This window comes from Oncorhynchus mykiss, chromosome 11 (assembly GCF_013265735.2).
Source record: "Oncorhynchus mykiss isolate Arlee chromosome 11, USDA_OmykA_1.1, whole genome shotgun sequence".
In the NCBI taxonomy this organism is placed as follows: Eukaryota; Metazoa; Chordata; class Actinopteri; order Salmoniformes; family Salmonidae; genus Oncorhynchus; species Oncorhynchus mykiss.
Window position 1 is genome coordinate 37,564,509 of NC_048575.1, and position 12,721 is coordinate 37,577,229.

General features: G+C 41.7%; 1 protein-coding gene across 2 annotated transcripts; it reads right to left on the reverse strand.

Annotated features, from left to right (window-relative positions):
- Positions 1 to 836: 836 nt before the first annotated feature.
- LOC110535659 (protein CDV3 homolog) lies at positions 837 to 10,373 on the reverse strand. Of its 2 annotated transcripts, none has more exons than XM_021620790.2 (5): positions 9,932 to 10,373; positions 8,885 to 8,961; positions 8,628 to 8,758; positions 8,289 to 8,451; positions 837 to 1,474 (listed from the first exon to the last, which is right to left on the reverse strand). In XM_021620790.2, exons 1-5 carry the CDS (start codon positions 10,136 to 10,138, stop codon positions 1,345 to 1,347), a joined length of 708 nt encoding a protein of 235 aa, XP_021476465.1. In that variant the 5' UTR covers positions 10,139 to 10,373; the 3' UTR covers positions 837 to 1,344. The 2 variants fall into 2 exon arrangements, with proteins under 2 accessions (XP_021476465.1, XP_021476466.2); XM_021620791.2 differs by lacking the exon at positions 837 to 1,474 and adding an exon at positions 8,023 to 8,156.
- Positions 10,374 to 12,721: the final 2,348 nt, after the last annotated feature.

A 12,721-nucleotide genomic window follows, 5' to 3' on the forward strand; every position in this document is an offset into this window, starting at 1 on the left:
TACAAAAAATGGACAGCAGTATGACAGGCCATACTTACTGCTGTCAATTACAGGCATTGAGTACAGAAGGGTCATTTTTGGGACGCTGTAGCTAATGTCTTTGAACCTGTAACAATGTCAATCTACTTCCCTCTGTCCCACCTATACACAATGGTGTAAGTACATAAAAACTATGGTGAAGAAACAGCCCTCCAAGTAAAACAAAAACTCAGGACCCAATCCTCAGAATGCTTAAAAAAAATTTGAAGTAATCTACCAAAGTAATGACTTCAGATTAGAAAAGAGCTTAAATAATAGTTTGCCGATGTTAATAATCAAATAAAAAAAGGGTGAGCAAGTCAAACAGTGGATATGAAGGACAGTTGGTGTAATCGGACAAACTGAAACTCAGCACTACATTATTGAATTTGGGAGGTTGGTGCGATCCAGGAGGCAAGCAACAGCGCGCGAGACAACCAGGAAGTTTCTCTCCAGAGGACGAGGCAGTTTCTCTTTACACTAAGGCCACTTTTAAATAGTCATTCTGAATGAGGACCATAACTTTTCTCCCGTGTTCACAGATCTTTGTAGGAGTTCCTTTGAGGAAAACAAAGTTTCTAAGTGGAAGAACCTGGTGGTTCTCTCTTCTGCAGGGCTGGCGTTTGCCCCACTCACCACCAATAAGATCAAAGTCCCCGCTCAACATGGTCACCACAGCCATGCAACCGAGATAGTCTCCACTCGTGTGCCCAAACCATAACGCACCCCAACAATTACAAACCATGTGCAGTTTGGGTTATAACGATCTCGCTAAAAAAAATATCCATTCTCAACAGTCCATAAATTCATCTTGCCCAATTTTGTGTCTTCTTTGATCCTCTGTGGCTTTATCAAAGAAAGTTGAAGTCCAGAGAGAAGTTGTACCATACCACTGCTGCTCTGAATACAATCCACAAAAGACAACCTAAAGTTGCCTTTGCTGTTGTTGCTGCAGTGTCATTCATATGGGTGTATCATATAGATTTGATATTTGTTTCAGTTGATCCCCGTTGCCACAGCCCTTTTGGATGTAGTCTTTCAGTTTTGCCAACCAGGTGCTTTGTGTATGTACTGTATATACACATGAATGTATTGACATTGCGGGAGTGTCTGTAGATGTAAAGTGTGTGTGTTAGTGTATATGGTTGACTGTGTGAGGTGTTTGTATGTTTACTGTATGTATTGTACAGTGGTACGTGAGAAGGTCCAGTGTGGTGGTGGCAGCAACACCAGTGTTTGTTGTCAGGACTGTGCTGTAGTTAGGTACACTGCTGTAGCTCAGCTCCCTCTGGCAGCTGGGTAAGACCACGCTGGCTGTGCAGGCCACTACTTGTCCCCCAAGATGGCGTACTGGTTACCAAGCTCCAACTGCTGCAGGGAAGCGCCACTGCCGCCCTCCTCTCGGCCACGGTTTTTGTGCTTCACAACCTCAAAGGTCTTCTCCATCTCTCTGTCCCTGAAACCCAAGCATTGGACATATTAAACAAAGTTTCTACACTGTGTCTAAAGACATCCACATACATTAGTTTGGTTTGCTCCTAGCAGAACTCAGCTAGGCGAAACGACATCTGCTTGTATACACCTTAAAGACAGTCACTTGAAAAACAAGAAAATAATATTACTGTTGTTTGACCCTCGAGCCACCGAAGAAACAACCAGAAACACTTCCTCAAAATTGTCAGAATTAATCCAAGATAAATCAAATGTGTCATTAAGTTAGATGTTTTGGCCAAGGAAGTCTTAGTCGCATAATTTTACATTTAGTGCAGTGAACAACGTTGCATGAAAATTAGTCGTCTCTCGCTGAGAGACTACACTTCATGTTCCCACTCATACTAAGAGTAGTACTGATAACCAGTCACCAACGAAGGGGCGTTGACTTCGGCTATTGAACTTTGTCTTACATCAAGAGAAATGTTGAGCGCACTACGGTTGACCCTAGTTAGTCAACTGGTTGATTGTTTGGTTGTTAGGCTGTTTGTCGACGGAGATCGTTTTAGTCGATCAGTAACATTCAGAAAGTATTCAAACCCCTGAACTTTTTCCCCACACTTTGCTACGTTACAACCTTATTCTAAAATGGATTAAATTGGTTTCCCCCCTGATCAATCTACACACAATACCCCAAAATGACAAAGAAAAAACAGGCTTGCAGAAATATTTGCAAATGTATTAAGAAAATGAAAACTGAAACATGTACATACTTTGTTAAAGCACCGTTGGCAGCGATTATAGGCTTGAGTCTTTGGTACAAGCTTGGCACACCTGTATTTGATCTCTGCAGATCCTCTCAAGCTCTGTCAGGTTGTTTTCCAGAAATATTAGATCGGGTTCAAGTCAGGGCTCTGGCTGGGACACTCAAGGACATTGAGACTTGAACCAAAAACACACTTAAAATTGTCTTGGCTGTGTGCCTAGGGTCGTTGTCCTGTTGGAAGGTGAACCGTACCCCAGTCTGAGGTCCTGAGCACTCTGGAGGAGGTTTTCACTAAGGATGTCTCTATATTTTGCTCCATTCATCTTTTCCTCGATCCTGACTAGTTTCCCAGTCCCTGCCGCTGAAAAATAACCGCACTGCATGATGCTGCCACCAAGCTTCACCGTAGGGATGGTGCCAGATTTCCTCCGGACGTGTCGCTTGGCATTCAGGACAGAAAATATTGTTTCTCATGGTCTGAGAGTCTTCAGGTGCCTTTTGGCAAACTCCAAGTGGACTGTCATGTGCCTTTTACGGAGGAATGGCTTCCATCTGGCCACTCTACCATGAAGGCCTGATTGGTGGAGTGTTGCAGAGATGGTTGTTCTTCTGAAAGGTTCTCCCATCTCCACAGAGGAACTCTGGAGCACTGTCAGAAAGTACATTGAGTTCTTGGTCACCTCCCTGACCAAGGCCCTTCTCCCCCGACTGCGAGGCCAGCTCTAGGAGTCTGTGTGGTTCCAAACTTAATCCATTTATGGAGGCCACTGTGTTCTTGGGGATCTTCAATGCGGCAGAAATGTTTTGGTACCCTTCCCCAGATGTGCCTTCAACACAATCCTGTCTCAGAGCTCTACAGACAATTCCTTCAACCTCACGGCTTGGTTTTTGCTCTGACATGCACTATCAACTGTGGGACCTTACAGTTGAAGTCATAAGTTCACATACACCTTAGCCAAATACATTTAAACTCAGTTTTTCACAATTCCTGACATTTATCTTAGTAAAAATTCCTGTCTTAGGTCAGTTAGAATCACCACTTTTTTTTAAGAATGCGAACTGTCAGAATAATAGAGAGAATGACTTATTTCAGCTTTTATTTTTTCATCACATTCCCAGTGAGTCAGAAGTTTACATCCACTCAATTAGTATTTGGTATCATTGCCTTTAAAATTGTTTAACTTGTGCCAAAACGTTTCAGGTAGCCCTTCCACAAGCTTCCCACAATAAGTTGGGTGAATTTTGACCCATTCCTCCTGACAGAGCTGGTGTAACTGAGTCAGGTTTGTATTCATCCTTGCTTGCACATGCTTTTTCAGTTCTGCCCAGAAATGTTCTATAGGATTGAGGTCAGGGCTTTGTGATGGCCACTCCAATACCATGACTGTTGTCCTTACGCCATTTTGCCACAACATTGGAAGTATGCTTGGGGGTCAATGTCCATCTGGAAAGACCCATTTGCGACCAAGCTTTAACTTCCTGACTGATGTCTTGAGATGTTGCTTCAATATATCCACAAATTTCCTACCTCATGATGCCATCTATTTTGTGAAGTGCACCACCTGAAGCAAAGCACCCCTACAATATGATGCTGCCACCCGCATGCTTCACGGTTGGGATGGTGTCCTTTTTCCTCCAAGCTTAACGATGGTCATTATGGCCAAACAGTTCTATTTTTGTTTCATCAGACCAGAGGACATTTCTCCAAAAAGTACAATCTTTGTCCCCATGTACAGTTGCAAACCGTAGTCTGGCTTTTTGATGGCGGTTTTGGAGCAGTGGCTTTACCCTTGCTGAGCGGCATTTCAGGTTGTGTTGTTATAGAACTCGTTTTACTATGGCTATAGATATTTTTGTACCCGTTTCCTCCAGCATCTTCACAAGGTCTTTTGCTGTTGTTCTGGAATTGATTTGCACTTTTCGCACCAAAGTACGTTCATCTCTAGGAGACAGAACGTGTCTCCTTCCTGAGCGGTATGATGGCTGTGTGGTCCCATGGTGTTTACACTTGCGTATTATTGTTTGTACAGATGAACGTGGTAGCTTCAGGCGTTTGGAAATTGCTCCCAAGGATGAACCAGACTTGTGGAGATCTTGGCTGATTTCTTTTGATTTTCCCATGTCGTCAAGCAAAGAGGCACTGAGTTTGAAGATAGGCATTGAAATACATCCACAGGTACACCTCCAATTGACTCAAATGATGTCAATTCGCCTATCAGAAGCTTCTAAAGCCCTTTCCAAAGCTGTTTAAAGGCACAGTCAACTTAGTGTATGTAAACTTCTGACCCACTGGAATTGTGAAAGTGACTTTATACATCATGCACAAAGTAGATGTCCTAACCAACTTGCCAAAACTATAGTTAACAAGAAATTTGTGGAGTGGTTGAAAAACAAGTTAATGACTCCAACCTAAATGTATGTAAACTTCCAACTTCAACTGTTTCTAGACAGGTGTGTGCCTTTCCAAATCATGTCCAATCAATTGAATTTACCACAGGTGTACTCCAATCAAGTTGTTGAAACATCTCAGGGATGATCAATAGAAACAGGATGCATTTGAGCTCAATTTCAAGTGTCATAGCAAAAGCTCTGAATACTAAAGTATAAGGCATGTGTTTTATTTATTTATTCTAAAAACCTTTTTTCACTTTGTCATTATGGGGTATTGTGTGTAGATTGAGGAAAAACATGAATTTAATTCATTTTTAGAATAAGTCTTCAATGTAACAAAATGTGGAAATGGTCAAGGGGTCTGAATTAGAGGTCGACCGATTATGATTTTTCAACGCCGATACCGATTAATGGATGAGCAAAAAAGCCGATACCGATTAATCGGACAATTTTTATTTATTTGTAATAATGACAATTACAACAATACTGAATGAACACTTATTTTAACTTAATATATCAATAAAATCAATTTAGCCTCAAATAAATAATGAAACATGTTCAATATGGTTTAAATAATGCAAAAACAAAGTGTTGGAGAAGTAAAAGTGCAATATGTGCTATGTAAGAAAGCTAACGTTTCAGTTCCTTGCTCAGAACATATGAAAGCTGGTGGTTCCTTTTAACATGAGTCTTCAATACTCACAGGTAAGACTTTGGGTTGTAGTTATAGGACTATTTCCCTCTATACCATTTGTATTTCATATACCTTTGACTATTGGATGTTCTTATAGGCACTTTAGTATTGCCAGTGTAACAGTATAGCTTCCGTCCCTCTCCTCGCTCCTCCCTGGGCTCGAACCAGCACCATCGACAACAGCCACCATCGAAGCAGCGTTACCCATGCAGAGCAAGGGGTACAACTACTAGAAGGCTCAGAGAGCGAGTGACGTTTGAAACGCTATTAGCGTGCGCTAACTAGCTAGCCATTTCACTTCGATTACACCAGCCTCATCTCGGGAGTTGATAGGCTTGAAGTCATAAACAGAGCAATGCTTGACGCACAACGAAGAGCAGCTGGCAAAACGCACGAAAGTGCTGTTTGAATGAATGTTTACACGCCTGCTTCTGCCTACCACCGCTCAGTCAGATTATATGCATCGCAGGACACGCTAGATAATATCTAGTAATATCATCAACCATGTGTAGTTAACTAGTGATTGTGATTGTTTTTTATAAGATAAGTTTAATGCTAGCTAGCAACTTACCTTGGCTTACTGCATTCGCGTAACAAGCAGTCTCCATGTGGAGTGCAACGAGAGAGAGGTAGGTCGTTATTGCGTTGGACTAGTTAACTGCAAGGTTGCAAGATTGGATCCCCCGAGCTGACAATGTGAAAATCTGTCATTCTGCCCCTGAACGAGGCAGTTAAGCCACCGTTCCTAGGCAGTCATTGAAAATAAGAATGTGTTAAGTGAATTGCCTAGTTAAATAAAAAGGTATAATTTGTAAAAATATTATAAATAAATAAATAAATAAAATATATATATATAAATAATTCGGCAAATATGCGCCCCCCCCCCCCCAAAAAAGAAGATTTCTGATTATTATGAAAACTTGAAATCGGCCATTCCAATTAATCGGTCAACCTCTAGTCTGAATACTAGTCGAATGCATTGTACACACACACCCCTCATTGAACTAATCCATTGTGGAGACTAAAACCTAATTTATGCGTGATCTGAAAATGTGGTTGGAGACTCCATATGGAGGGTGTGAAGCAATTGCGGAGCGTCCAGAGGCATGCAGAGGCCAAATACAGCTCCGTACTGCATTCCCATGCACCTCCCAAACGTTGTAACGATGCAGAGGGCTCTGTACAGCTCCGCATTTACATGATTGGTTGACGGTAGGTGGGGGCGGTACATCCTGTGGGAAACAAACTCACTTCCTTGACTTCTCCACAAAGCGCAAGTATGAATGCCCTGGCTTCTGCTGAGGCCATATCACCGCAAATTCTGCATGGCCAATGCAGACTTCGAATTGACTATGCACCCAGACGTACAATGCACTTCTCTCTACAGAATGCACACTCCCGCCAATTTGTGCACATTCATTGTTTGTGTTAGATTGTTAGTGTATATCCCCCATTACATATAACACCAGTAGTACATTTACCCCTAATCTACATTGTTACAGTAAATTATATTAATGCATTCAATATTATTATTCCAGTCTTCCTGTTATCATTGTCGGAGTGGACACATTGTAGCATAAGTTGTGCACTCTGCAAACATTTGTGAGAAACAAGTTTTTGTTAATTTAGTCATTGTCTTGTGTGGAGCGCTCCTGTCAATGTTGAGTTAGCCTGTAGGCTACATGTCCTGCGAGGAAATCTAGGCATATAAATGTGCACATTTGGGGATCTGATCGTATTTCTTACTGGCCTTAACGCACCCCCACTAATGAGCTGATGAGCTTCTCAAAGTAATATTCTGACTTCAAACAGCAAGCAAATTAAGTCTGTTTTTACATCCATTGAGAATTACAATAGTTCCTCAATGTATTTGAATATCTTTCCAGCTGTCTACCTTTTGATAAGCACTCAGTGTGAAAGGGAGAAATGTAATTCTCTGAGCCAGTGGAAAAGTAGTAAAATAGGCCTACGTGATTACTTCATATTAGTGCTCGACTTGGACTGAAATAGGTTCCGGTACTTATTTTGGTATCTGGTACTGTTCATATTTAGGTGCAGGAGCTCCACAATACTTTGAGCTAATATTCTATAAAAAAGGAACAGGAGCTCAAGCAGTAGAACATTTGAGGTGCCATTACTCAGCTCGAGTGAGCTCCTTTATCCCTTGCGAAAATGTTCTACTGCTGCGTCTGTCCTGAGCTCTCTGGCGGAGGAAACTGAGGGCAGGCCGGACCCAAGTTAATACAATGTTTCAAGTTCGTTGCAGACAGGCCATGTGTAGCTAATGTGATTTATAGGATTTTTATCAGGATATTTTCTACCTGCAGGCTGCAATGTTTTTATTTGTTGGCTTTGTGTAGGCTATTTTTACATAGTTGGCAATGGCAATAGGTGTTAAGTTTTAGGTTTGTATCTTTTATATTTGGATTAAGCACATGACAATGATTGAGACATGAAGTGGTTATTATAAATTAAATTAAACTGTTTCACATAACTGCCACGCAGGTAAGATAAATTGGCATTCCACATTAGAAAGGTTGCCGACTCCTCACGTAGCGTAGCCTATTACCAGCAACTTCAGGAGAGTAATGGCCAGCAGGAGTGGGCCAGCAGGAGTGGGAGGAGAAAGGTTTCTCTCTTCTGGATATATAGGTCTCTGGCGCCCTCTTGAGGCTTCTGTCTTATTTCATCAAACCGTAATCTTAAAAAGCATCAGACAAGCTCAATGCATACAGTTGAATTTATTAAAACAGACACATCCTATGGAAAAATACACTTTTAAACAAATCCTTAACAGACTACTTTCGGTCAACCAAGATTTGTTTAGTTGTGGACAGCCCTAGTGTGCACGAACAGCTGAAAAAACATGCCGGACAGCAAAATGAACAAAAACGTCACAAAACTTTCATAATACATGCGCAAACTTTTCACCTGGGAAGCATGCAACAGGCTTAAGATGAGTGATATCTGAAGTTGAGGTTCACTCACCTGCGTGTCTCCACATGTTTGGAGCCGGCCATGAGTGAGGGGAACTGTGTGTCGCTGAAGATCTCAGGGGGCCCCTGATTGGGGCCACGCTTTGTGGTAGTCAGTCGGGCCCCTGGGGGGCGGTACACCCCAGAAGGCTTGGACTCAGGCACCTCTTCCACCTCTATAGAGACAAAAGCAGAGATGAAGCAAACCAGTCAATGAAAACAAAGGGCAAGGCTCATCATTAGTAAATCACCAAAATATCTATTGGAGTAACCCACATACATGTACACATACATACACACTACAATAAGACAATGTGGAAGTGATACATAGAGTGGAGAGAAGTATACCCACCAACAGGGGCAGCGGCTGGGGGCGGGGCACCAGATTTGTTCCAGGGTCCAGACATTTTGTCTCCACTGACCAGGATGATCTCTCCATCCTCACCGACCTCCTCCTCATACTCCTCTTCCTCCTTCTCATCACTGCCACAATCGCCAGAGAAAACCCAATCAACAAAAAATGTGCCACTAGTACAGATGTTTAACATTTCATTAGGGTAGTGCCTACTGAATGAATGTTACCCTGTCCCCCCTTATGTTCAGTTTTACCTTATCTGCAGAGCCTGCAGTCTGAGTCCACTGTAGTCCACCTCCTTTGCCTCAAACTCCTTCCACTCCTCGTCCTCCTGCAGACAGAGCACACAGTTTCAGTTACACCCCCCACTAACTGGCGGTTTAGCAATCCACGGCTTCATAGTTCATACATGTGCTTGTCATCATGTCAATCTCAATTTATCATGTAAAAATTTGACCATGCAAAGGAACGTCTGTCAAGGGGCCAAATAACTAGAAACTAGGATCTGGATACAGGCCACACCCTGACTTGGGACGGTCATCACAACATGTCACACTGCCTCTGGAATAAGTGTCACAACCTCTGCACAGAATCACACCAGGGTGACACCCTGATTAATTAGCTAAGGTATCCCAGAAAGGGGACAGGTTGACAGTTTTAACGTTAGACCGGCACTATCAGCTGCCTAGGCTTGTTGTGCGGTTATCAGAATCAGAATCAAATGTGCATTTGGTAACTAGCTAACGTTATCTGCTGCAAATGTTACTAACATCACCAGTAAGTTATGCTCTCAGTGCATTTCCCGCACAAATGTTTTGAGTCTAACCGCTGCAGTCCCCATTTCTCAGGCAAACCATCTGTAAATTCTGAGAAGATTAGAGGCCTAAGCATCTACTATTGCGAATCGTGCCAACTAGCTAGCAACATTACTAATCTTCCAAATGGATAAAGTTAAGTCAGTTAACGTAGTTATCTAGCTGATTAACGTTGACCAATCGAGAAAGTTGACACTGTCGCGGCCTAAAGTTATCGAGACATGTCTGCTCACCGTCTGGAATAACTAAATTATTTGATTGCTGTTTGAGGAACTAGTTAACAGAACGTAAGGTAGCTAACCTTAAATATGTATCTCCAGAAGTCGTGTGTTAGGCCAGTATAATAACTAGCCAGCCATGGTTTATTACTAAACAGCCACGAGTCCTCACTGTTAGCAGGCAAACTAGCTAGCTAGCAACAGATTGATTTGGCTAGTAGCAGCAGTATGTGCCAACCGTGACTGGCGCGGGGCTAGCCAACGTTACCTTCTCCGGCTGCGCATCTTGATTTTCATTTTTCGTGCCGGACTTCTCCTTTTCCTTCTTGTTCTTTTTCAATACAATTGGTGTGGGCCCAGATGGTGCTTCCTTTCCCTTGCCTCCCTTTTCTTTCTTCTTTTTTTTATCCCTCTTGGCAAAGAAATCATCTAGGCTCTTCTCCGGCGCAGCACCACCAGTCTCTACATCCGCCATTTTCTTTCAGAAATGAATGCTAAGCAATGACAAACGTCAAAACGTCTCTTTAAATCAGTTGATAGGGAGGGTTTAAATTCCTATTCGAGCAGAGCAATCAAACAACTCCCGTTCTATCGTGAGCAAGAACATGTACCTACTGTCTGACTGCCTGTCTTTCAATGTGCCACATTATTGTAGGGGTGTGCGGCTCACTCACTGCTATTTGACAGGCGAACCGGATGTCCAGCCAATACCCTCCAAAATGCCCCGGATTAACATGAAGAGAAACATAATGGACATGCTGAAGAACCAATTATATTGCATGTCTTTTTTTTTGATGACCCTATCATATTAGCCCGGTAATAATCTGGTACCACACCATGAGGTCTACTGTAGTCGTCTTCACGCATAAATGTATTGTGTTGATCATTGACTAGTTGATCATGGAACAATAGAGAATCACTTACAAATATATATTTAATGTATTTATGAGTTTACTTGTTTTCTCAAAGCCAGCATTCCAAGTATTTACAGTACAGGCACTGTGGTAGTCTACACTCTGGGTGTGACCTTAGATGAAAATGTAGGTATTTCTGCTCCCCATTCAATGACAGTTCACACTTAAAAATATGTATATTGTGTGTTACTGGTTTCCACTAAAGCAACACATGTGGGATGCCACCGTATGAAACTATGGGCTTAGCATGGGACTGGGCTGCCCATAAAGCAGTTTATTAGGCCTACTATTGGGCTGGGGCACACCAGCGTATGTTGTGTGTTGAGGACCTACACGGTCACCTCACACAAAGATTATGGATATACTGACAAGACACTGTACATGTCTCTCCGCCCTAGCAAAGGGATGCTGTCAAAAAGTGACTGAATTCAAGTGGATTTACCCTAAAGTAAATTTGATGACACCATAATGATGACAAAAAGTTGTCCATTTTTTTTCTCCTGCTAATTATTTGCCTATGTTAGGAATGTCATCATATTTACATGCCACTATAGTGTAATTTAGACTGAACAATCATTAACGCTGGTTAAGAATGACTAGACACCGCTCAAATTTTTGGAGCCACTATGGCTGAGAAGTCAATAGAATGCTCATAATGGTGTGACACGAGACAGAGGTGACAGAGATGCAACCCATGTATTCAAAAATGCATTAGAATGAGGAAAATGACCTTGCTCTTCCAAGTGTTAAACCATTACTAGGCTATCTTTTTTCAATGTAACATCCACCAACAGAATATAGATATTATGGTTAAGTGTTTAAGATGATCATGTTACCATGTATTTTAAAATTAAAAAGAAAAAATAAGAAGAACTACAATCCATGGATGTCGGGTGATGAAAAGGCTTGGAATAAAGGTTGAAATCCTGGCTTGTCACATCATCATGCAAACAGGTGTTAACAGGTGGTTCAGAACACACATTGAAATCTGAGTTATATAATCACATCCTCCATTTACAAATTCACCAGGAACACAGAACTCAACCATAATGAATTTGTTTATAATCGCAGTACTTTACTGTCTGTTTGACCATATCACTTAATTCTATCACGTGTGCAATGAGGTCAGAGGGGGAAAAAACAGCCTTATTTGTCAAACAAACTTCTTTGTTGTTGTAATACCCAAATCCACAGGCGCCCAGTGTCACCTTAATTGGGGAGGACTGCTGAATAAATGGGTTCCATGTGTTTGATGCCATTCCAATTCATTCACTCTATTAGAGACATTATTCTGAGCCGTCCTCCCCACAGCAGCCTCCTGTGTGGCCAAAAGACTTGTCATAGCTTTAATTCATATGGTTTGAATACATTATATGGCATGAGCCTATGTATGAGTTAGCATAGCTAATATGAGTAAATGTTAAATAAATATATTTAACATTTTAGCACCTTTGAGGAGTTTTTGCAAGGAAGTGGCCCCATCCTTCTCCCTGTTACAGTTGAAGTCGGAAGTTTACATACGCTCAGATTGGAGTCATTAAAACTAGTTTTTCAACTACTCCACAAATTTATTGTTAACAAACTATAGTTTTGGCAAGTCGGTTAGGACATCTACTTTGTGCATGACACAAGTCATTTTTCCAACAATTGTTTAGACAGATTTTTTCACTTATTTCTCTGTATCACAATTCCAGTGGGTCAGAAGTTTACATACATTAAGTTGACTGTGCCTTTAAACAGCTTGGAAAATTCCAGAAAATAATGTCATGGCTTTAGAAGCTTCTGATAGGCTAATTTACATAATTTGAGTCAATTGGAGGTGTACCTGTGGATGTATTTTAAGGCCTACCTTCAAACTCAGTGCCTCTTTGCTTGACATCATGGGAAAATCAAAAGAAATCAGCCAAGACCTCAAAACTAATTGTAGACCTCCACAAGTCTGGTTCATCCTTGGGAGCAATTTCCAAACGCCTGAAGGTACCACGTTCATCTGTACAAACAAGAGTACGCAAGTATAAACCCCATGGGACCACACAGCCGTCATACTGTTCAGGAAGGAGATGCGTTCTGTCTCCTAGAGATGAACGTACTTTGGTGTGAAAAGTGAAAATCAATTCCAGAACAACAGCAAAGGACCTTGTGAA

Bases quoted from the DNA above. Each gene is read 5' to 3' on its own strand.
- LOC110535659 (XM_021620790.2), bottom strand. From the start codon at position 10,138: ATGGCGGATGTAGAGACTGGTGGTGCTGCGCCGGAGAAGAGCCTAGAT. The intron at 8,759-8,884 runs GTAAAACTGAAC...CGATTGTGGCAG, and splicing joins CTGCAGGCTCTGCAGATAAG to TGATGAGAAGGAGGAAGAGG. The intron at 8,452-8,627 runs GTGGGTATACTT...TTGTCTCTATAG, and splicing joins CCCAGCCGCTGCCCCTGTTG to AGGTGGAAGAGGTGCCTGAG.